The following is a 26,740-nucleotide window of genomic DNA, read 5'->3' on the forward strand; positions in this document are numbered from 1 at the left end:
TGTTTTTTATTTTCCTAAATTTTTTATTTTTTGGTGTTGATAGGAGCTGGCCTATCTCACAGCTGGCCTAGATACTCAGAGCTAGGCCATTTTATATTCTCTCATTGGATGTAAACAATCTCATAGTACACCAACATCATACAAGGACATCCTGCCACTGTGATGAAGTGAGACAAAACAAGACCACTTCCTAATTGTGTTTAAGCACAGATAAAAAACAATCTCACTGTGTAAATTGCAAAATACAACATCTCCTTCTCCTGGCTAGTGTAAATGACTGCTGCTTCTTTAACAATTATAGATTTAGCCTCACTGTAGTCTTCCCAGAAACCCTGGTGGTGTAGTGGTTAATTGTTACAGCTGCTAACCAAAGGGCTGGCAGTTCAAATCCACTGGGTGCTCCCTGGAAACTCTATGGGGCAGTTCTACTCTGTCCTATAGGGTTGCTATGAGTCAGAATAGACTCAATGGCAATGGGCTTGTTTTTTTGGTAGTCTTCCCACCCTCTAGATAAGATTTATTAAGATATGTAATCATAGAATTACAGCTGTTTCTGACAGCATCGAATCAAGGCAAACTTCCGCTACCCTGAACTGTTCATCAAATCACCCAACAAATACCCAAATCCTATAATAAATCTTTTCTAACACCCTTTTATTGTGAGAAGCCCTATGGTTTCCCACAGTATGTGGCCTTCCTCCTCGCAATGAGAATTAAATCTAACTTGTTCAAACACAGGTATGTTTCTGGTGGGCATTGGCACTAGGTAGGTATGAATATAGGGGGAGAATGTGGTTTGGCTCTTGGTCAATTTTTATACCCTCCATTTCCCAGGGCATATGGTTATGGCCTTGGTTTCTCACAGTTTATTGAACTGCTAAACTATTGGGAATGATTTGCCTTTCTGTTCTCAAATTTGTTTTGCCTGCTTGGCATTTCTCTAAATTCAGTGCTTCACTTCACACTAATCACAACTTCCACATATTGACTGAAAGTCACATTCTTGAAATGACACAGCCTAGAGATAATATAAAAATGTCAGATTATGCCATTTCTATTGTCCATGTGCATTCCAATCTTGCAAAACGAATGATCGATATTTAATGCCAAACTAACTTGAAATCTCTGAAAAAAAATACAAATTCTTTATTAAATAATTACTACTTTCTGGCTCAATGAAATTGAAAACTGCACACATCTGAAAGAACTCAACTGCATACAAATTTAAGACATTAACACCATATTAGTTTTAAGACTACTAAAAGGCCATCACAATCTTCTAAACGTGTACTGAATGTAATTTAACAAACTATTATAAAATGAACATTTTGAATTTCACTCAGAAATCAGAGATATCCTTAGATGATAGATGAAATAAAAGATAAAATAGCATACAAACAGTAATATCCCTTCATAATAACTACATCAAATAATGTTGAAATAAGCATAAGTAAAGTGGTAAAGATATTTATAGAACAGTGGTTCTTTGAAAAGACAGTTCAAAATGCCCCAATTCCTGGATTTTTTAAGAGTGAAGTCAACTGAAAGTATTCCACCCTTTCAAAATTCCACTTCACATTACAAAATGTTCTGCTGATACTCTCAGAATCACCAGGTGATTACAGGATGATGAAATTTCCATTAGCAGTCCAATGTAGCAATTGAAACAAAAGATCCAAAGGGATGACACAAAAGACATTTTATCATAGTCATGATCTACTGAAGAAGACACTGTCACTTGTTGTGAAAAAGTGTCCATCAGTGAAAAACATTAACTATAATATTACTGCTGGAAGGCTTAAGCATATACAATGCAAATAAGCTGTTGGGAACAGAAGGGTGAGTGTATAAGAACAAATGTACTGCCCCATAGACACTACAAACCAAAAAAGCAAACCAGTTGCTGTCAAGTAGATTCCGACTCTTAGTGATGCTATAGGACAGAGTAGAACTGCCCCATAGGGTTTCCAAGGAACGGCTGGTGGATTTGAACTGCCAACCTTCTGGTTAGCAGCCAAGCTCTTTACTGCTACGCCACCAGGGCTCCCCCTTATTAACAGGAGACAAGTGTCCATTTATTAAATGGGAAATGTTTTTAACTTTCACAACACTTAGAACAAATCACTATATGTTATGAGTTTTCAAACAATGTTTTTTTTTTTTTAACTGTGGATCCTAGCAACAATCTGTAGTTAGGAAAGGAAAGTTCTCCAAACTGTGAATGATTGCCTGGCACCTTGTGCTCTTGGACAAGTCCATAGAAGGCCAAAGGCTAAGATAATTCAGTCTGCTTTCAGTGCTGAATTCAGGTGTGCTAGCTGAAGAATGTCTGATCTCTGTCCATTCCAATCAGTGGATGTGCTGTTGCCAGAGCAAATGCTGATTTTATTATAGAAGGCTCCAGCGCAGCCATCCCCCAAGACTTGCTGAGGCCAACAGAATAAAGTCCTGAAATATCTGCTTGGCATTCACAGCCTGGATGGCTGAGCTCCTCAGCCAAATGTTTCAACTTTTGGCTACTTTCCAACATGGGCTCCCTGAGTCACACAAATGGTTAAGAGCTTGACTACTAGCCAAAAGGTTGGCGGTTGAAATCCACCCAGAGGCTTCTCAGGAGACAGGCCTGGTGATCTGCTTCTGAAAGGTCACAGCCTTGAAAACCCTAGGAGCAGTTCTACTCTGTTCCCATGTGTCACCTCATGGGGTCCCCACCAGTCGTAATCAACTCCACAGCAGCTAACAATAATAAAACTCTCCAACGTGTCTTCGTCTATCAAGCTACAGTCTCACTGTCAAGCCCTTCCTTAATCCATCTTTGCTAAGAAATTCTAATGAGAAAATTGTAACGGATCTGGCCTAACGGATAAAGGGACCTAATCAGATGTCATACAGGAACAACTTGTTAGTTCCACTGCTAAACTCTCAAGGATTTCTGGAAGATTCATAAACAATGTAAAATGTTCTATCTGGTGGCCAGTTGGCCTGCTCAGGGACAGAATGTACAGAAAGAAGGCTCTTCTTGCTGCCAACTAATCAGTTTACCTGGCTGCTAAGAGACTACTCTTTCATTCTCTTTCTGCTTTGATTGCTTTTTTTTTTTTTTTAAACTCCTTCACAGAATTATCCTCTCCAACTATCCCACTGTGATTCTTTATATTCAACCCTGAATCTTTTCTTGGTCTTTATCAAATGACTCTCAAACACATCTCAGTAACTTTAACCTCAATTTTGCCTTTCTAAATGTCTCTGTGTGGCTGTATATTCCGCTAACATCTTTAATGCAACATGGCCAAAATGGAGCTCATCATCTTTAGCCCAGGTCAACTTCTTTCTTTCACTCCTTCCAGTGACTCAGATCAGAAACTGCAAATGGATCTTTGATTCTCCCTAATACTCTGCACTTAATCAGTAGTCAAGGTCCATAGATTCTAGACTTATAATTGTGTCCATACTGATTTTCTCTTTTCTATCCCCGGTGCCACCATGAGCAGCATGTCAAAATATGCTCATATATTTATTAATTGTTGAGCTTCTTGCCACAATCCCCCTCCAGGCCACCCTTAATTCTGCCAGTGGGCTGGTTACCCTACCCTTGGACTCTGATTCTATGCCTTCATAATGAGTGAGGGAAAAAAATCTTTGGCAATCTGGTTTTAACTTACCTTTCAAGCCTTATCTCATACTACTTCCTATACTTGTGAAATGGCTTAACCAATCTGTCTTCTGAGCTGCCCCTTAATGGAATTCAAGCCCACTTCAGATATTTCCACCACCAGCAGCCCTTTAATAATATAGCTCTTTTTCTTCTATCCTTACAGCATTCACTGTGTTTTTTATTATACTTTACGGGTAAACATTTCCTCTAGGTTTTGATCTCACATAGGGGGTTTGGGGACAGAGACCAACCTACTCATTGCCTATATCCTGCAAGGTCTTGCATAGTTTCTCTTATATAGAGGGTTTCACAGTGTTGAAAGAGAATATGCTAAATAAATATTTGAAGAATATATTATAAATACCCTGTACTTCAAAAGGAAGAGGAAAGACTTTTTGTCAGAAGAAAAAGAATTGGAGGAGAAAATTAGATGGTATAAGGACATAAAGTTGGAAACATTTCTTTGCCCAACAAACTAGAGATGTAGCTGAAACAATTACACCAATAGATTTAAGTGAGTGAGAAATAGTGAGAGAATGAAGTATCAACAGTAGGTTTGTTAGATGTAGGTAGCGCTTGGTTCCTTAGAATGCACTTATGACCAAGAGTTCCTGAGTTTTCTGTCATTAAAATAGGTCTTTCTAAGCAGTCCTACCTTGGCATGTAGCTCTAACCCAGCTGCTTCTATACAAAGATACATCCGATTTCTCAAAATTTCTGCTGAAAAAGATGTCTCTATAGTGTTTTGCCCTCTATGGTCCTTACAGAATTACAGCAGTGGCTTCAAGCATCCACTTTTCTCACTTTTCTCTCCAGAGTACTGAATGGCCTCAGTTCATTTAACAAGAATACAAATGAGCATCTTTATTTCAAAGGTAGTTATTTTAAACCTTTTTCTCCAAACTTCTCCTTCTTATAAGGAAAAAAAGAATCGCTCTCCTGCCTTGAAATGTGGAACATGAGCACAGGGTAAGGGAGATTATCCTCAGTGAAACCACTAGGGATATTAGTGTCTGAATGAACATAAGGACGGGAAGAGAGAGAATCTGCCACATCCAAGGCATAATGTGCACAAGAATCCAATCGTAAACTTGTTAAAATGGAGATTACCAGGCAGTTATGCCAGCAATTGATTTAGGTTATCGTGGCTAGACACTGACGATATGCATTTTAACAAGCATCCTCAGCACCGTATGCCTTACACTTGTAGTGCACATTTTGAATTAAATTACTACAGATTCTGGCTCGCATTAATTCTCACATTGCCACCTATTAAGGCAAGAAGCATATCTAAATAACTGAAACCATTCTATTTGCATGCAGGCATACCACATGTTTATTTTTTAAGCTGGCCTCTAGTAATTATTCTAATAACATACATCAACAAGCCCCTTCATTTACGTACTCCAAATCACCTTCACCTTCAACAATTTTTCAAAAGATTCTTTGTGGTTATGCTCTAAAATATTCAAGAGACTACAAGAGAGAATTTTTTACTGAAACTTGGACCAAAATAAAAATGACTGAACTAACCCAGACCCCTTGCTAAATTCAGCAAAATTAAACTGAACTTTTAACAATGCCTGATCTTTGGCTCCTTATCTGGCTAGCAACCATGGGTAGTTAGGGAAATGCTTGATCTCTGTGGTCATGTCAGAATGTGGAAAGAACGTACCTAAGGAGGGAGCCTTGGAGCCAGCCTTATCGCAACCCACAGACATCGCTTAGCAATGTTCTACCTCAAGCAAGATGTTTTTATTATCTATTCTGAAAAATACATGTTGTAAGCAACTTGTGATCATTACAGATTTAGATAATGCAGTTATGCTTTGCACCCAATCAAATAATGCTTCCAAGTCTTTCTAGAACTGTTGCTGCTGAGTCAATTTCAACTCAAAGCGACCGTACAGGACAGAGTAGAACTGCCCATAGTGTTTCCAAGGGGCAGCCACAGTTCTTAACCACTGCATCACCAGGGCTCCCTCCTATAATAAATTCTCTTTAAAACTTTCTCTTAAAAAGTTTGGAGTTTTTACACTGGAACAAGATAAAGCTGATGTTGGCTGTAGACCCGATTTGGGGCAGTTATTTTATGTCATTGAAACTATATTGAGTTTTGGCCAAGCAGAAATTTTCACACAGAACTAATTTTAATGCTCTTTCATAAGCCTTTAAAATGTCCACCGAATAAAAATTCTGAGCTTGCTAATCATTTTAATGTGTAATGCAATTCATTGTGTCTCCAAGTGGCATCCCATTAACACACCTATGCCCCTTAATTAGCACATATTTAAATATGTTTTAATGAAACATGCATTGAAATTGATGTGATAAAAAATGGAATGCAGTAGCTCTGGCTGTGAACAAATATTTACTTAATATATGGTCTATGTCAGAATAAAATATTTGACAAGAAAGAGAGCTAGCGAGACCGAGGATAGTTCCAACTATAAAGAAAGTTTACACAGTTAACAGTTATTTGGTCTTAATCTCCAGGAAATGACAGATTTATCTGTTATTATATGCAGTTAATCTTCTGAAAAATCTGTGATGAATCAATTATTTTATTTTTTTGTGAAGAGAGTCATATTTTTACGGCACAGGGATGCTACAGAAATGACTCCAGTAAAGGTAGTACTCATCCCAATTTTACATCTCTTAGCTCTTTTTACATATAAATCCATATTTTAAATATCAGCTCTTTTTTTTAACAGCTAACCATGCCTGTAATTTTATTCTGTCTCTTTTCCATATATAGATAATCTCAACAATGATGAATCACAAATTTCATCATGGTGATGCCACCTGCCGAATTCACCTGTGTAAATCTGTTAATGATCCTCTGACTTTTCAGTACAGGACAGGGCATGGCAAGTTCTAATCCAATACCTACTCATCCCAGATACTGCTCTGATGTTGTACCGTGATGAAATATCAAAATATATTGACTTGTTCTTTTTTTTTAATTCTTTAACGCTAGAGATAAAAATTTCCCTACAGATGTTTATTTGAAAAGAATGTTCCAGCAGTTGTGATAAAGAATATATGTGAAGAGCTTACCACAGATCCAAACACTTAGTAAATAAATCTGTTGCCGCTTAGTCGATTCCAACTCATAATGACCCTACAGGACAGAGTAGAACTGCCCCATAGGGTTTCCAAGGAGTGTCTGATGGATTCGAGCTGCCGACCTTTTGGTTAGCAGAAGAGCTGTTAACCACAGTGCCACCAGGGCTCCTGTAAATAGTCAATGCTTTTTTTTTTTTTACCATTATGTTTGTATTTTTTTTTTATTGTTGCTAATGGGAAACTCAACGGCAGTGGGTTAATGGAAAACTAAAGAAGTCACTGAGATAAAGGATTTAGATTCTCATGGGGAAACAAGTAGAAAACATCTCAGAATCATATGACAAACAATGGAATAGGCTTACATAAAGTGTATTATGGCAAAAGAGAGGCACCTCATCTAATCCTGTAGTCTTGTAGAAAGGCTTCCCAGAAGAGATGACATTTAAGATGAAACCTGAATTTAGTCAGGATGAAGTGACAGGAAAAGAAAAGATTCCAGCTAAAGAAAAAAAAAGCATTGCAAAATTTAGATGAGAGAAAGAAGCAGGGCTCCTTGAATAGTTCATAAAGCTGAAGCTTAATGTGTAAACGTGAGCGTATAGAGGCACGGAGGTGAGGGGTGGCAGATAATAAGGCTACTAAATGATTTTAAGCAGGGATCTTAAATGATCAAATTTGCATTTTAGAAAGAATTATGCACGGCTCTGTGTGAAATGGATGAGCAAATAGCAAGACTAAAATTGCTAAATATCATGGCAGGGCTACAGAGTTGGTGGTTATCTAAACTAGAGGAGTAGAAGTGAGGCTCAAGAAAAGTAAACAGATTCAAAAGATAATTTGAAGATAAGATAAAAAAGAATTTGTGAGTTAGATGCAAGGATAGGGGATAGCCAGGTTTTTAGCCAGTTAAATGTGAGGTGCTTATGAGACACTCAGGAGTCTCTGGTAGCGTGGGTTAAGCTCTCAGCTGCTAACCAAAAGGCTGTGGGTTCAAATCCACCCAGAGGTGCCACTGAAGAGAGGCTTGGTGATCTATTTCTGAAAGATCATGGGGTCACCGTTAGTAGGAATCAACTCAATGGCAACTTTTAATTTTTTTTCTTTATGAGACATTTACATGGAAGTGCCCAGTAAGGAGTAGGATATACGCCTGGAGCTGAAGAGATAAGTTTAAGGAGAAGTATGGATCTAGGAGTCATTGAAAGAATATCTGAAACCACAAGAGGAGGTAAAGTGGCTAACATGATGAGAGCTTGGACCAAAAACTGGAAAAGGGAAGAAACCCTCAACAGATAATGCTGAGGAATGGCCAGAGAGCTAGAAAAAACCCCAGAAGATCCTTCAGCTAGTGTACAAAGGTAAGTGAGAAAATTTGAAAATAAAGGGAGTTAGTGTATTAGAAGCCCAGGTAGTGCAACATTTAAGCGCTTCACTGCAAAACAATATGGTCAGTGGTTCAAACCCACCAGCATCTCCAGGGGAGAAAGAACATGGCTTCAGAGGACGTCTAAGTCAATTGGCATAATAAAATCTATTAAGAAAACATCCTGCATCCCACTTTGGAGAGTGGCCTCTGGGGTCTTAAACGCTACCACGCAGCCATCTGAGATACATCAATTGGTCTCAACCCACCTAGACCAAAGGAAAATGAAGAACACCAAGGACACAAGGTAACTACGAGCCCAAGAGACAGAAAGGGCCACATAAACCAGAGACTACATCAGCCTGAGACCAGAAGAGCTAGATGGTGCCCAGCTACAATTGATGACTGCCCTGACAGGGAACACAACAGAGAACCCCTGAGGAAGCAGAACAGTGGGATACAGACCCCAAATTCTCATAAAAAGACCAGACTTAATGGTCTGAGTGAGACTGGAAGGACCCTGGAGGTCACTGTCCCCAGACCTTCTGTTAGTCCAAGACAGGAACCATTCCCAAAGCCAACTCTTCAGACAGGGGTTGGACTGGAATATAAGGTAGAAAATGATAACCGGTGAGGAGTGAGTTTCTTGGATCAAGTAGGCACATGAGACTACGCTGGCATCTCCTGTCTAGAGGGCAGATGAGAGGGCAGAGGGGACCAGAAGCTGACCTAATGGACAGGAAAATAGAGAGTGGAGGGAAGGAGTGTGCTATCTCATTTTGGGGGGAGCAATTACGAGTATATAGCAAGGTGTATATAAATTTTTGTGTGAGAGACTGACTTGATTTGTAAACATTCACTTAAAAAAATTCACTTAAAGCACAATAAAAATTAATAATATTAAAAAAATGCAAAAAAAAAAAGTACTATGGAAAAAAACTAGAGCAGAAAAGAAAAAGATTGAAGGCATGCTATTTTAGAGAAGGTATTGGGAAAGCTTCTCAGATAAGGTGACATTTGAGAGGGGACCTGAATGAAGTGAGAAACAGAACCATGAAGATACCGGAAGTAATAATGCTTCTGGCCAGGAGAATAGGAAGGAGCCCTGGTGGCAAAATGGTGAAGCTCTCCGTTGCTAACTGAAAGGTTGGCAGTTTGAACCTACCAACTGCTGCGTGCAAGAAAGATGTGGCAGTCTGCTTCCATAAAGATTATGACCTTGAAAACCCTATGGGGCAGTTACTCTGTCCCACAGAGTTACTATGAGTCAGAATAGCCTTGATGGCACACAACAACAGAGGGGATAGGAAGTGCAAAAGCTTTACAAAGGCTGAGGGGCTCAGCTTGTTAAAAAACAGCTAAGAGGCCAGTGCTTATAATGCATTATCCTAAAAAATGCAGCCAACTCTTTGAGATTAACTTGCACAGACCATCCTACTGGTAAAATATAACTGTAATAATTTTATAACCAATGAATACATTAATTTATATGTACATATTTCATAACGCTCTGATTAAAGTGTGACTCCACAGTAATCAAACTAGTTTTATGTGTATTTGTGTAGGCCACGTTATTTACTATATAGTCACACCTTGCTATCTATGTACTTGAATGGGCCAAATACATTTTTACGAATATGATTCTTATTAAATTGTTGTTTCAAGTCAAATTATGTTTGATATTATCATTACTAATTACAAGGTAATCGAATACTCTATGTTTACTGATCTCAAATACAAATATGTCAATATATCTCTTTTAATCTGTATTCCACTATGTTTTCTAAAGTGATGGCTTCAAGTTAGGAGCAGCTGTAATTCAAATTATCATTTTAAATTGCACCATCAACTTCCCTGTACTTCTATAGTTTGTATTAAACTTAGGGTTAGGTGTAAAAAACAAAAAACCTAATTATTATACGTTAAAACAAAATCTAATCTGAACACAACAGACTTGTATGTCCTTAGAAGTTGTCGCTATGTGCTGTTAAGTCACTTTCAACTCATACCCATCCCACATGACAGAGTAGAACTGCCCCACATGGTTTTCGGTAATCTTTACAGGAGCAGATCACCAGGTCTTTCTCTCACAGAGCCACTGTGTGGGTTCGCACCACCACCCTTCCAGTTAGCAGATGAGCGCTGAACTGGTGTGCCACCAGGTTTCCTTGTACTTAGAAGAGGGACTTTTGATTAAAGCTAAAGGAATAACCAACATACACACAGTCCTTCTTGTCACTACACTCAATGCTTACAAGGAAGAAAATATACACAGCTGCATTTGCAAATTGAAACTATTCTCAAAAAAAAATTCAAGGTTCTTAGGGTAGAGTCTCATCCCTCAAGGGAAGAATAAGGCAGAGTTACTTAAATACTGGAGCTGGTCTACCTGTGGTCACTTATTTTTCTTAGTGTATGGACCTAACATAACATGCCTCCCCCCAAAAAAATTTCATAAGCACATATAGGATACATTTTAGTCAAGTTTCAACTTGATCTCGAATAATTAAGTACAGAAAGTTTGAACCAAACCAAAACTAAACCCGTTGCTGTCTAATCGAGTCCGACTCACAGTGACTTTTTAGAACAGAGTAGAACTGCCCTATAGGGTTTCCAAGGAGGCGCTTGGTGGATTTGAACTGCAGACTTTTTGGTTAGCAGCCAAACTCCTAACCACTACGCCACCAAGTTTCCAAGGTTTCAGAACGGTTATCTAAACTAGTAATTTATACAGTTGAAAATGCCACCAATGATATTAAGGCTATCTTTCAACTCTAGAGCATATCCACATGCTATTTATCATGTACTCTTGATAAACTGATCTTGAAGATGTTAAGGGAGCGAGTTTCTTTTTCCAGAACAGAGAACAATTGCTGGAGTTAGGTGTAGAATCTATGGATTTTGAGTACTGTCCCATGACTCCTTCTGTATTGTCATACTACCATTCTTAATGATTTATTAAAATAAAAAAAATAACCTCTCACCCATGCGACAGTTTTTCCATATAATATGTCGGGTATTCTCATAATTTGTGTTCATCCAACTGAGCAGAATCCTTTCAGAAGTAGAATATATGTTGCTAGATGCAAAAGAAGGATTGATTTTTGGTGTATTCTGTACACGTAAGGGAGGTACATTATTGCCACAATATGGTGCAACCCGGGATAAAACCAACACCTGAAATTGAAAGAGAGAGAAACAGAGATTTTACTAGACCTGAATGACAAAATAACAAATTAATATTTGAAGAGTAATTGAAAAATATGAAAGCTGGATAAATAAATGAAGACACCAATATTTTCTGATTACAAGAATCCACTCAGGAACTATAAGAACAGATAAGATGACCCCTTAACGCTCATTTTAAAATCCAGAATTTTTGCTTTTACATTTAGTCTATTTATAAGGCACTATTATATAATTTACAGAAAGAAAGAAAAGCAAAAAAAAGTTGTTGCTATTGAGTGGATTCTGACTCATGGTGACCCATGTGTTACAGAGTACAACTGCTCCATAGGGTTCTCTGGGCTGTAATCTTTATGGATGCTGATCACCAGGTCTTTCTTCCATGTACTGCTGGGTGGGTTTGAACTGTCAACTTATAGGTTAGCAGTCTAATGCCTAACTGTTTGTGCCACTCAGAGACCTTATGTCATTTACAACACTAAAAAAAAAGTCAGGCCTGTTGCCATCGAGTCAATGTTGACTCATACTGAGGGGCTTATTGCCCAATTAAAAAAATAATAGCTGCATATGCGGACAGGTCTATTAGATGCCAATTCATTTAAAACATAAGAATTAGGATATTACCTTCTTATTTCATTGTCAGTTAATGCAGTTTGTGGAAGTAAAATTTTAAAACTCAAAGTAATAAGGTATCAAGCCAAAAATTATTAGAAACATTAATATTTCTTAAAGAGGTCTTTATTTAGGATGACAAAAATGTAGAGAATTTTGTAACTTGGCAAAATTTGATATATTTATTTATATCAAATTCCAGAACACTTAATTGTGCTTATGACGAACCTTTACATAGATCAAGAGGCAGTTGTTCGGACAGAACAAGGGAATACTGATTGGTTTAGTCAGGAAAGGTGTGTGTCAGGGTTGCATCCTTTCACCATACCTATTCAATCTGTATGCTGAGCAAATAATCCGAGAAGGTGGACTATATGAAGAAGAATGGGGCATCAGGACTGGAGGAAGACTCATTAACAACCTGCAATATGCAGATGACACAACCTTGCTTGCTGAAAGTGAAGAGGACTTGAAACACTTACTGATGAAGATCAAAGACCACAGCCTTCGGTATGGATTGCACCTCAACATAAAGAAAACAAAAATCCTCACAACTGGACCAATGAGCAACATCATGATAAATGGAGAAAAGATTGAAGTTGTCAAGGGTTTCATTTTACTTGGATCCACAATCAACAGCCATGGAAGCCACAGTCAAGAGATCAAAGGACGCATTGCATTGGGTAAATCTGCTGCAAAGGGCCTCTTTTTTTTTTTTTTTTTTGGATTCATTTGTTTATTTCTTTCAAAAAAATTTTTTAATAATTTTTATTGTGCTTTAAGTGAAAGTTTACAAATCAAGTCACTCTCTCACGTATAAACTTCTATACACCTTACTACATACTCCCATTTACTCTCCCCCTAATGAGTCAGCCCGCTCCCTCCTTCCAGTCTCTCCTTTCGTGACCATTTTGCCAGTTTCTAACCCTCTCTACCCTCCCATCTCCCCTCCAGACAGGAGATGCCAACACAGTCTCAAGTGTCCACCTGATACAAGTAGCTCACTCTTCATCAGCATCTCTCTCCTACCCATTGTCCAGTCCCTTCCATGTCTGATGAGTTGCCTTCGGGAATGGTTCCTGTCCTGGGCCAACAGAAGGTTTGGGGACCATGACCGCCGGGATTCCTCTAGTCTCAGCCAGACCATTAAGTCTGGTCTTTTTATGAGAATTTGGGGTCTGCATCCCACTGTTCTGCTGCTCCCTCAGGGGTTCTCTGTTGTGCTCCCTGTCAGGGCAGTCATCAGTTGTGGCCGGGCACCATCTAGTTCTTCTGGTCTCAGGATGATGTAAGTCTCTAGTTCATGTGGCCCTTTCTGTCTCTTGGGCTCATAGTTATCGTGTGAGCTTGATGTTCTTCATTCTCCTTTGATTCAGGTGGGTTGAGACCAATTGATGCATCTTAGATGGCTGCTTGTTAGCATTTAAGACCCCAGATGCCACACTTCAAAGTGGGATGCAGAATGTTTTCTTAATAGAATTTATTTTATTCTATTCTTAATAGAATTTATTTTATTCTATTCTTAATAGAATTTATTTTATTCTATTCTTAATAGAATTTATTTTATTCTATTCTTAATAGAATTTATTTTATTCTATTCTTAATAGAATTTATTTTATTCTATTCTTAATAGAATTTATTTTATTCTATTCTTAATAGAATTTATTTTATTCTATTCTTAATAGAATTTATTTTATTCTATTCTTAATAGAATTTATTTTATTCTATTCTTAATAGAATTTATTTTATTCTATTCTTAATAGAATTTATTTCGATCCTCTTAAGCCATAGTCCCCAAACCCCCGCCCTTGCTCCGCTGACCTTTGAAGCATTCAGTTTATTCAGGAAACTTCTTTGCTTTTGGTCCAGTCCAGTTGAGCTGACCTTCCCTGTATTGAGTATTGTCCTTCCCTTCACCTAAAGTAGTTCTTATCTACTATCTAATCAGTAAATAACCCTCTCCCACTCTCCCTCCCTCCTCCCTCTCATAACCACAAAAGAATGTGTTCTTCTCAGTTTATACTATTTCTCAAGATCTTATAATAGTGGTCTTATACAATATTTGTCCTTTTGCATCTGATTAATTGTACTCAGCATAATGCCTTCCAGGTTCCTCCATGTTATGAAATGTTTCACACATTCGTCACTGTTCTTTATCGATGCGTAGTATTCCATTGTGTGAATATACCACAATTTATTTAACCATTCATCCGTTGATGGACACTTTGGTTGCTTCCAGCTTTTTGTTATTGTAAACAGAGCTGCAATAAACATGGGTGTGCATATATCTGTTCCTGTAAAGGCTCTTATTTCTCTAGGGTATATTCCGAGGAGTGGGATTTCTGGGTTGTATGGTAGTTCTATTTCTAACTTTTTAAGAAAACACCAGATAGCTTCCCAAAGTGGTTGTACCATTTTACATTCTCACCAGCAGTGTATAAGAGCTCCAATCTCTCCGCAGCCTCTCCAACATTTATTATTTTGTGTTTTTTGGATTAATGCCAGCCTTGTTGAAGATGGAATCTCATTGTAGTTTTAATTTGCATTTCTCTAATGGCTAATGATCAAGAGCATTTTCTCATGTATCTGTTAGCTGCCTGAATATCTTCTTTAGAGAAGTGCGTGTTCATATCCTTTGCCCAATTTTTGATTCGGTTGTTTGTCTTTTTGTAGTTGAGTTTTAACAGAAGCATTTTAGAGATCATTTTAGAGATCAGGCGCTGGTCAGAGATGTCATAGCTGAAAATTTTTTCCCAATCTGTAGGTGGTCTTTTTACTCTTTCGCTGAAGTCTTTAGATGAGGATACGTGTTTGATTTTTAGGAGCTCCCAGTTATCTGGTTTTTCTTTGTCATTTTTGGTAATGTTTTGTATTCTGTTTATGCCTTGTATTAGGGCTTCTAACGTTGTCCCTATTTTTTCTTCCATGATCTTTATCGTTTTAGTCTTTACGTTTAGGTCTTTGATCCACTTGGAGTTAGTTCTTGTGCATGGTGTGAGGCATGGGTCCTGTTTCATTTTTTTGCAAATGGATATCCAGTTATGCCAGCACCATTTGTTAAAAAGACTATCTTTTCCCCAATTAACTGACACTGGGCCTTTGTTAAGTATCAGCTGCTCATATATATGTGGATGGATTTATATCTGGGTTCTCAATTCTGTTCCATTGGTCTATGTGCTGTTGTTGTACCAGTACCAGGCTGTTTTGACTACTGTGGTGTATAATATGTTCTAAAATCAGGTAGAGTGAGGCCTCCCACTTTCTTCTTCTTTTTCAGTAATGCTTTGCTTATCCGGGGCTTCTTTCCCTTCCATATGAAGTTGGTGATTTGTTTCTCCATCACATTAAAAAATGTCATTGGATTTTGGATCGGAAGTGCATTATATGTATAGATGGCTTTTGGTAGAATAGACATTTTTACTATGTTAATTCTTCCTATCCATGAGCAAGGTATGTTTTTCCATTTACGTAGGTCCCTTTTAGCTTCTTGCACTAGTACTTTGTAGTTTCTATAGGTTTTTTACATCTTTGGTAAGATTTATTCCTAAGTATTTTATCTTCTTGGGGGCTACTGTGAATGGTATTGATTTGGTGATTTCCTCTTCGATGTTCTTTTTGTTGATGTAGAGGAATCCAAGTGATTTTTGTATGTTTATCTTGTAACCTGAGACTCTGCCAAACTCTTCTATTAGTTTAATAGTTTTCTGGAGGATTCCTTAGGGTTTTCTGTATATAAGATCATGTCATCTGCAAATAGAGATAATTTTACTTCTTCCTTGCCAATCCGGATGCCCTTTATTTCTTTGTCTAGCCTAATTGCTCTGGCTAGGACCTCTAGCACAATGTTGAATAAGAGCAGTGATAAAGGGCATCCTTGTCTGGTTCCTGTTCTCAAGGGAAATGCTTTCAGGCTCTCTCCATTTAGAATGATGTTGGCTATTGGCTTTGTATAAAAATGCCCTTTATTATGTTGAGGAATTTCCCTTCAATTCCTATTTTGCTCAGAGTTTTTATCATGAATGGGTGTTGGACTTTTTCAAATGCCTTTTCTGCATCAATTGATAAGATCATGTGGTTTTTGTCTTTTGTTTTATTTATATGGTGGATTACATTAATGGTTTTTCTAATATTAAACTAACCTTGCAAAAAAAAAAAAAAAACCTTGCATACCTGGTATAAATCCCACTTGGTTGTGGTGGATTATTTTTTTGATATGTTGTTGAGTTCTACTGGCTAGAATTTTGTTGAGGATTTTTGCATCTATGTTCATGCAGGATATAGGTCTGTAATTTTCTTTTTTTGTGGTGTCTTTACCTGGTTTTGGTATAAGAGATATGCTGGCTTCATAGAATGAGTTAGGGAGTATTCCATCATTTTTTATGCTTTGAAATACCTTTAGTAGTATGGTGTTAACTCTTCTCTGAAAGTTTGGTAGAACTCTGCAGTGAAGCCATCTGGGCCAGGGCTTTTTTTTGTTGGGAGTTTTTTGATTACCGTTTCAATCTCTTTTTTTGTTATGGGTCTATTTAGTTGTTCTACTTCTGATTGTGTTAGTTTAGGTAGGTAGTGTTTTTCTAGGAATTCATCCATTTCTTCTAGGTTTGCAATTTTGTTGAGTACAATTTTTCGTAATAATCTGATATGATTGTTTTAATTTCAGTTGGGTCTGTTGTCATATGGCCCATCTCGTTTCTTATTCGGGTTATTTGTTTCCTTTCGTGTATTTCTTTAGTCAGTCTGGCCAATGGTTTATCAATTTTGTTAATTTTTTCAAAGAACCAGCTTTTGGCTTTGTTAATTCTTTCAATTGTTTTTCTGTTCTCTAATTCATTTAGTTCAGCTCTGATTTTTATTATTTGTTTTCTTCCGGTACCTGATGGATTCTTTTGTTGCTCGCTTTCTATTTGTTCAAGTTGTAAGGACAGTTTTCTGATTTTGGCTCTTTCTTCTTTATGTATGTGTGCGTTTATCAATATAAATTGACCTCTGAGCACTGCTTTTGCTGTGTCCCAGAGGTGTTGATACGAAGTGTTTTCATTCTCATTGCATTCTATGAATTTCTTTATTCCCTCCTTAATGTCTTCTATAACCCAGTCTTTTTTGAACAGGATATTGTTCAGTTTCTGAGTATTTCTTTTCCCTAATTTTTCTGTTATTGATTTCCACTTTTATGGCCTTAGGGTCTGAGAAGATGGTTTGTAATATTTCAGTGTTTTAGATTCTGCAAAGGTTTGTTTTATGACCTAATATGTGATCTATTCTAGAGAATGTTCCATGTGCACTGGGAAAAAAAGTATACTTTGCAGCTGTTGGGTGGAGAGTTCTGTATAGGTCTATGAGGTCAAGTTGGTTGATTGTAGCAATTAGGTCTTCCGTGTCTCTATTGCGCTTCTTATTGGAAGTCCTATCCTTCTCCGAAAGTGGTGTGTTGAAGTCTCCTACTATAATTGTGGAGGTGTCTATCTCACTTTTCAGTTCTGTTAAAGTTTGTTTTATGTATCTTGCAGCCCTGTCACTGGGTACATAAATATTTAATATGGTTATATCTTCCTGGTAAATTGTCCCTTTAACCATCATGTAGTGAAGGGACCTCTTTAAAGTGTTGAAGAGCAAAGATGTCATCCTGAACACTAAGGTGCAACTGACCCACGCCATGGTATTTTCAATCGCATCTTATGCATGTGAAAGCTGTACGATGAATAAGGAAGACCAAAGGAGAATCGTCGCCTTTGAATTGTGGTGTTGGTGAGGAATATTGAATACACCCTGGACTGCCAAAAGAACGAACAAATCTGTCTTAGAAGAAGTACAACCAGAATGCTCCTTAGAAGCAAGGAGGGCGAGACTGTGTCTTATATACTTTGGACTTGTTGTCAGGAGGGATCAGTCCCTGGAGAAGGACATCATGCTTGGCAGAGTACAGGGTCAGCGGAAAAGAGGAAGACCCTCAACGAAGTGGATCGACACAGTGGCTGCAACGCAACAATGAGCTCAAGCTTTACAACGATTTTAAGGATGGGTCAGGACCGGGCAGTGTTTTCGTTGTGTTGAGCATAGGGTCGCTATGAGTCGGAACTGACTTGACGGCACCTAACAACAAGAACAACATATATACATATACACACTTATATATATATATGGAAAGCCTGGTGGCCTAGTGGTTAAGTGCTACAGCTGGTAACTAAAAGATCAGCAGTTTGAATCCACCAGGCACTCCTGTGGGGCAGTTCTACTCTGTCCTGTAGGGTCTCTATGAGTCAGAATTGACTTGAAGACAATGTGTTTTTATATAAAAAGAATTTTTCTTTTTATATCTATATATGTATGTATGTGTATATATGTATGTATTTATATGTACATATATATGTATTTATATATGTATGTATGTGTGTGTATATATATAAATGTATGTATGTATATATATGTGTGTGTGTATATATATATTAGGTATCATATATATTTTTTATATATATAATATATAAGCTATGTGTGTGTGTATATATACACACACACACAGACACATACACACATATATATGGAAACCCTGGTTGCATAGTGGTTAAGAGCCATGGCTGCTAACCAAAAAGTCAGCAGTTTGAATCTACCAGGTGCTCCTTGGAAACTCTATGGGGCAGTTCTACCCTGTCCTATAGAGTCACTATGAGTCAAAATTGACTCAACAGCAGTGGGTTTGGTTTTGTATTTTTTTTTATATACATACATATATCACACCTTTTTGACAAGCTATCAAGTTATGCATTTGGATCTGAAAATAAATGAAACAAAGGTGGAATAAGATGATGAAGTGAATGGATGCTCCCATTGACTCTTCCAGCAACTAACACCGAACAGCAAATGAAAACAAACACAGACTGAAGTCTCAGAACTCTGGACAGTAGCTGAGATATTGGAGGGTCAGGGTGAATCTGGAAGCAGGGGAAAGGAGGAATGGGGTCAGCACAGAAGCTGAGAGATGCTATTCACTAACATCGTGAGTATTCACTCATTGCAGCCATTTTGGGATGGGGCTAGGTAACACCCCAAATAGAGAACACAGAAAAGGAGCTAATTTGAAGAAACTCTAGCCTGAATTTTTTTTAAGGTGGCACAAATTGGCCATGGGAGTTTGCAGGCCACGTGCTTGGGATGGGGCGAAGGGAGATCATGGCACTGCATGACAGTGTTGTTGAATCTCACTGAGGCTGAGACAAATGGTCACTAGTTAGTACCGGGAAGAACTGCAAGGGCAGTAAGGTAAGGGGAATACTTGGATTCACAATCAACACCCATGGAAGCAGCAGTCAAGAAATCAAAATGTGCATTGCTTTAGGCAAGTCTGCTGCAAAAGACCTCTTTAAAGTGTTGAAAAGCAAATATATCACCTTGAAGACTAAGGTGCTCTTGACTCAAGCCATGGTATTTTCAGTTACCTCATATGCATGTGAAAGCTGGATGATGAATAAGGAAGACTGAAGGAGAAATGATGCCTTTAAATTGAGGTGTTGGCAAAGAATACTGAATATATCATGAAGTGCCAAAAGAAGAACAAATCTGTCTTAGGAGAAGTATACCCATAATGTTGCTTAAAAGCAAGGACGGTGAGACTATGTCTCTCACACTTTGGACATGTTGTTAGGAGCGATCAGTCCCTAGAGAAGGACTCATGCTTAGTAAGGCAGAGCATCAGTGGAAAAGAGGAAGACCCTCAATGAGGTGGACTGACACAGTGGCTGCAACAATGGGCTCAAGCATAACAATGATTGTGAAGATGGTGGAGAACTGGACAGTGTTTCAGTCTATTGTACGTAGGGTTGCTATAAGTCAGAACTGACTTGATGGCACGTAGCAACAACGACAAATAACACAATAAAAAAAATTTTTTTTATTACTACTTAAAAAAAAAACAACTATTGGTTCCTTGAAGAAATCAAAACTGAAATTAAAAAAAATTCCTAGAATCAAATAAAAATGGAAACACAGCATATCAAAATTTGGGGGATGCAGTATAAACAGTACTCAGAGGGAAATTTATAAAAATAAATGCCCACAGTTTAAAAGAGGAAAAATCTAAAATCATAACTTAAACTGACAACTTGAACAAATGGAAAAGGAAGAGAAAAAGAAGCCAAAAGCTACCAGGAAAAAAGAAATATAAAAATCAGGGGAGAAATAAACACAATTTAAAATAGAAAAACAATTCAAAGAATTAATAAAACCAGAAATTGGTTCTTTGAAAGTGTCAATAAAATAGACAAACCATTGGCTAGACTGGCAAATAGACCACATTTTATGCCACAAAAAACCCCTCAATAAAATCCAAAATATCAAAATAATACAAAGCATTCTCTCTGATAACAATGCCATAAAAGTATATATCAAAAACAGAAAGAGGAAGAAAAAAAAATCAAACACATGTAAACTGAACAATACATTGCTTAAGAACAACTGAGTAATAGAAGAATCAAAGAGGGGATCAAAAAATTACTCGAATCGAATGAGAATGAAAACATATTATACCAAAACCTTTGGAACACAGCAAAGACAGTGCTCAACAGTCAATTTATAGCAATAAAAGCACATATCAAAAAAGAAGAATGGGCCCAAATCAAAATGTTATCCCTACAACTTGAACAAATAGAAAGAGAACAGCCAAAGAAGCCCACAGGTACCAGATGAAAGGAAATAATAAAGATTAGAGTAGAAATAAAGAAAAAGAGAACAGAAAAACCATAGAAAGAATCACTAAGACCAAAAGTCGGTTCTTTGAAAGGAGAACCCCTGAGGGAGCAGGATAGCAGTGAGATGCAGACTTCAAATTCTCATAAAAAGACCAGACTTAATGGCCTTGGAGAGGGAACAAATTAACAGATAGTGAAAAAATACTCTGCTGGTTCCCCTAAACTGGGAACTCAGGGCAGAAACTGCTCCTTTGCCTAGGCATGGGCATAAGGGGTCCATGGACTTTGAACACCTTTCACCCCTGCCTAGACCTATGTGGGCCCGTTTCAACAGCATAGGCCGTCATTAGCACAGTACAAGAGAAGTTTAACTTCAACTGTTTCAGCTACATGGTGGAGAGGCAAGTTCGTGTTATTTGACACTGCTCTACCTATTAAGCAGGGTTCTTACCTACCCACATCAGGTCTGAGGACTGGTGGCTCCACCCATGACACCTAGCCACCTGTGACAGGGGTCCAAGAATAAGTGGCGCCTCCCAGTCCTTACAGCCAACAACACTGGGTGCCCACAGTCTGGCTGCAAAACCTACCCACGTACATGCTCTAGGGAACAGGGAAACGCTTTCTTCCCAGACACTTAGGGGCAGCTGTCAGCCCCCTGGCTTGCTCAGCACATGACCCCCTACTGCACCCAGATATCCGTGCCTACACCAATCACCCCTGCTTGTCTGGGACTGCAGGTGAGAGCTTGCACCACATGCTTGGTGACTGACTATCTGGACACCTGAGCTGAATCCATGCAAGAAAAGTGAACGAACTCCTGGGCTCACATACCTACTAACAGCTCTAACCACCTGGTGACAGGACACGAGAGCTTCAAATACATCAGTATTAAAACGAGATCACTTGAGCAGCCTATTTGGGTATATCAAAACAAAACAAGAAACTAGGACACAGTAAGCAAACATAAAATAAATAAATACAGTAACTTATTGATGGCTCGGAGACAACAGTCAATATCAAATCACATAAAGAAGCAGACCACAATGGCTTCAGCAAGCTCCCAAAGCAAAGAATCAAGAAATCTTCCAGATGACGAGAATTTCCTGGAATTACCAGATGTAGAATACAAAAGATTAATATACAGAACTCTTCAAGAGATCAGGAAGGAGATCAAGCAAAATGGAGAACAATCCAAGGAACGCACAGACAAAGCATTAGAGGAACTTAAGCAGGTTAGACAAGAACATAATGACAAATTTAACAGGCTGCAAGAATCCATAGAGAGAAAACAAACAAATTCAGAAGACTGACAATAAAATTTCAGAATTACACAATTCAATAGAAAGCCATAAGAGCAGAGTTGAGGCACTGGAAGTCAGAATTAGTGCGACTGAAGATAAAGCACTTGGCACCAACACACCCAGAAACAAACCCAGTGCCGTCGAGTCGATTCCGACTCATAGCGCCCCTACAGGACAGAGTAGAACTGTCCCATAGAGTTTCCAAGGAGCACCTGGCGGATCCGAACTGCTGACCCTTTAGTTAGCAGCTGTAGTACTTAACCACTATGCCACCAGGGTTTCCGGCACCAACATATTTGAGGAAAAATCAGATAAAAGAATTCAAAAAAATGAAGAAACCCTAAGAATTACACGAGACTCTATCAAGAGGAATAACCTATGAGCGACTGGAGTACCAGAACCGGGGGCAGATAACAGAAAATGCAGAGAATTGCTGAAGATTTGTTGGCAGAAAACTTCTCTGATATTTCAAAAGATGAGAAGATATCTATCCAAGCTCATCAAACCCCACACAAGGTAGATTCCAAAAGAAAGTCACCAAGACGTATTGTCATCAAACTTGCCAAAACCAAAGATAAAGGGAGAATTTTAAGAGGAGCAAGGGATAAATGAAAAGTCACCTACAAAAGGGAGTCAATAGGACTAAGCTCGGACTACTCAGCAGAAACCATGCAGGCAAGGCAATGGGATGACATATATAGCACCTTGAAGGAAAAAAAATTGCCAGCCAAGAATTATATATTCAGCAGAACTGTCTCTTTCAAATATGATGGCAACATTAGGACATTTCCAGACAAACAGAAGTTTAGGGAATTTTCAAAAACTAAACCAAAATTATAAGAAATACTAAAGGGAGTTCTCTGGTTAGAAAGTCAATAACATCAGATAACAACCCAAAAGTAGAACACAGGACAGAGCAACCAGATATCAACCCAGATAGGGAAATCACACAAAAAAAATCAAAACTAAAATGCTCAAAACAGGGCAACAGAGACCTCATTATGTAAAAGATGACAATATTAAAACAAAAAAGAGGGGCTAAAAAATGTAGTCATAGATCTTTCATACAGAGAGGAAGTCAAGGTGATATAAAGAAATAAAAGATTGGTTTAAACTTAGAAAAATAGGGGTAAATATTAAGGTAAACACAAAGGAAACTAACAATCCTACACATCAAAATAAAAAAATAAGAAAAACATAAAGACTCAACAAATACAAAATCAACAACAATGAAAAAGAGGAAAATAAAATATATAAAGAAGAGTGGAAAGGTTACCTTGTATGTCTGAAGGAGTACATCTGTCCATGCCCGTGTACTCAAGGCTTCAAATTCATCCATATCTATAATAAGAGGATTCTTATCCTCAGGTGTACGAGAATTCGCAGGCATGGTATCACTGGAAGACTTTAAGAAATAAATGTTATAACATTAGTTAAAATGCAAGTCAAACATAAGTCTAAAATTTAACTATTTAGTTAATACATTTTTTGTTTTTTTTCTTATTATAAAACCCTTGCATGCCTTTTTTATACATTTCTCCAAAGCTCTAATTTTCTATGTTGCCAGTACTAGGAGTCATCAGTATAGATAAATTTGTGGAGCACAGAGTCCTTTACTGAGGTCATAAATTAATTCTTTCACTGTATCTACCAGCTCACTCTGTGGCAGAGTGGCAGAAGCAGATACAAAGTTCTTCTGAACTCTGACCCTAGACAGAGCCCCACCCTTTGGATTGGTTCATAGGAACTAACCATAGCACCAACAATAGGCACTGGGCCAGCGGCATCACTAGGGCTCATGTCACTCAGTGCAGTAAATCATGGTATGACCCACCAGCTTTCTCAGGGTGGGTGGGGCTCACTGGCAAATCCCCACTGGTGGGCTGAGTGGCCCGACCCCATCCTTCCTGGCCTGCCCTTGTGGCTCCCCCCAGCTGCCCCACTCTCCCATCGGCCAAGGCGGAGACCCTCCCCTCCGTCCAATGGCAGGTGCCGCAGCTTGGCCACCCTCACCCTGACTGGTGGGTGATGGGTGGGTGACGCGCTACCACACTGGGTGACAGGTGACACCAACCCCAGTGACGTCACTGCCTTGGCGGCCCCTACTCTGGCATGGCTGGCCCCCACCACTACCACTGCTGTCACCATCATGGACCCTGGGGTCATTTTGGTATCACCCCCTCTGACAGTATCCCCCCTAGCGACACCACTGCATGTGGCACTCCTACTCATGGCACATGATAAACTTAGTAACAATTGAAGCAGAGTTGCCTCAAAGCCTATAGGCTTCTCAAAAACAATTCCCCTTATCAATAGGTTTTCATAAAATGAATGGTATACTTGGAGGAAACACTATGCATTTCTTGTGTAATTTCTCTCTATTCTCCCCTAAAACTGAAGAATTGAAATGGCAAGTAGTAGTGAAATTAAGATAGTATTTTCTTTGGACGACATATATTCTAAACATTTATTTTAAGAAAAAAATTACATAAGTACATACCATTCTTCATTTCGTAATCTCCAATAGAGGCAATTTCTTATACATTTAAGAAGGTCATGTAATCATACTTGCATAAAAACTCCAAAGTATTTATAAACAAAGAGAGAAAAATGTGTGCTGTCCAGAGAGGCTTAAGTCTTTTATCATTACAAAAATCAAGGGCTCTAAATTAGAATGTTCTAACAAAGGTTGACTACCACTAAATTTAATAATAATTGTGCAGAATTTTTTCCTAAAAATTCTATTCACTTACTGTAATTTCAATCCACTTCGTATAATCTTCTGGTTCAAACAGAAATTCTGGCAGTACATGAGCAATGCATGCTCCTTGATTGCTATAATTAAAAAAAATGAAATTATGATAGTATTCTGTTCACAATACATATATAATTTATATTCAAATAACTGAATTTTATGTTTTGAATTTAAAATATATAATTAACTTTTTAAAAATCTCCTCTATGAATGAAATGTGCATATGATGTTTCTTTTAGAGAATTTCATTAGTTATACAATATTCATTTAATGTCTATCATCACTTATATCTGGATGTACCCAGCAAAAAAACCAAACCTACTGCCATCGAGTTGATTCCAACTCATAGCGACCCTATAGGACAGAGCAGAACTGCCTCATAGGGTTTCCAAGGAGTGCCTGTAGCTTATAATAAGTTTTGAGATCAGGTAGCTTAAGTGCTCTAAAATAATTGTTTTTAAAGTTATTTTGGATGGTCTAGGTCTTTTGCATTTCTATACGAAGTTTAGAATCCGATTATTACTTTCTACCAAAAAAAAGAGCCTGCTCGGGCTTTGATTGGGATTACATCGTATCTGTAGATCAATTTAGGGAAAATTCATATCTTAACCATATTAAGTCTTCTAACGCATGAACAAGGTATACCCAAACCCACTGCCATCAAGTTGATGAACTGCCCCATAGGTTTTCTAAGGCTGTTAATCTTTACAGAAGTAGCCTGACACATCTTTGTCCCAAGGCTGTAGATCTTTACAGAAGCAGGCTGACACAACTTTGTCTCGTGGAATGGCTGCTAAGTTTGAACTGCCGACCTTTTGGTTAATAGCCAATCACTTTAACCATGCACCACTAGGGCTCCTACCTGAATATAAAACCCGTTGCCATCAAGTCGATTCCGACTCATAGCAATCCTGTAGGACAGAGTAGAACTGCCCCATAGAGTTTCCAAGGAGCACCTGGTGGATTCGAACTGCCGACCTCTTGGTTAGCAATGGTAGCACTTAACCACTATGTCACCAGGGTTTCCAACCTGAGTGTAGAAAACCCCAAATATAAGGCAATCTATCACTTATTTTTCCAAAGAGAATATCCAAAAATTGTGGTCTCTTTTGTTATATAAACTTGTACTAGTATAGAAAAAGAAGAAAGGACTCTTAAGATAATTCTGAATATTCAAAACTTGAATGTAACACAAATAAATTAGAAAAAAGAAATGAAGAAAGGAACACTTAAGTTGGAAGCTGTGCACATAGTTCTAGAGTTTCAAGAGGCCCTGGATCAGCCCAAGCTAGTGGCAGAAATCTTATGGCCTACATATGGCTCCTTTGTTTGGAAGTGAAACATTATCCCTTTCTCTTTGTTTTCCATACATTTTCTATCTACATCTATATTATGCCTATGAGTCCTCATTATATTTGAATTACTAGAGGTTTAAATAAAATCTAATTTTAATGTAACACCACTCCTTTGCAGGAATAGTCTACCTAAAGCCTATGTAAGAGCTTAATGAGATAATGTTCCCATTAAGTTGGAACAAACTCATGGAGAAGGAAGCAAAGACTGACATCACAGATGTAAAATCAAGATATTGTACCCAAAGTCAAGCCAGGGTTTCAGTAGGAAACAATCCGAATCTATCAAATGCTACTGAGAATTTAAGGACAACTATCAGGGCACCGTTAATGTGGGAGCTTCTTCAGAAGGAGTTCCTAGGTGGTGCAAATGGTTAAGCACTTGGCTACTAACTGAAAGGTTCTCAGTTTATATATACCCAGAGGTGCCTCAGGAAAAAAGCCTGGTGATCTACTTCTAAAATATTACAGCCAATGAAAATGTTATGGAGTTTACAGTTCTACTCTGAAACACACAGGGTCACCATGAGTAGAAATAGACTTGATGGCAGCTGGTTTTGAGGAGGGTAACCACATGTTATCATCTCAATATTCCACAGCGTCCAGCATAAAGTAAAAGCTGAGGATGAAGAATGCGTATGTGTCTTTTACAGTCTGACACTACTATCCAGACCTGTTGTACTATTTTCATTATGAATCTATTTCAAGGCCTAACTTCATCTGTCCATAAGAAAGTATTTACTTCTATGTCTTGTCAACAGATTTC

General features: G+C 38.1%; 1 protein-coding gene across 1 annotated transcript in view; it reads right to left on the bottom strand.

Moving 5' to 3' along the window:
* CFAP47 (cilia and flagella associated protein 47) overlaps window positions 1–26,740 on the bottom strand; it is a 343,468-nt gene that overhangs the window by 202,937 nt on the left and 113,791 nt on the right. The window contains 3 exon segments of the mRNA XM_064278419.1: window positions 11,072–11,264; window positions 23,144–23,272; window positions 24,621–24,702. Of these exon segments, the coding sequence (XP_064134489.1) occupies window positions 11,072–11,264; window positions 23,144–23,272; window positions 24,621–24,702 (404 nt within the window).

The sequence above is a fragment of the Loxodonta africana genome, chromosome X (assembly GCF_030014295.1).
Source record: "Loxodonta africana isolate mLoxAfr1 chromosome X, mLoxAfr1.hap2, whole genome shotgun sequence".
Classification (NCBI taxonomy): Eukaryota; Metazoa; Chordata; class Mammalia; order Proboscidea; family Elephantidae; genus Loxodonta; species Loxodonta africana.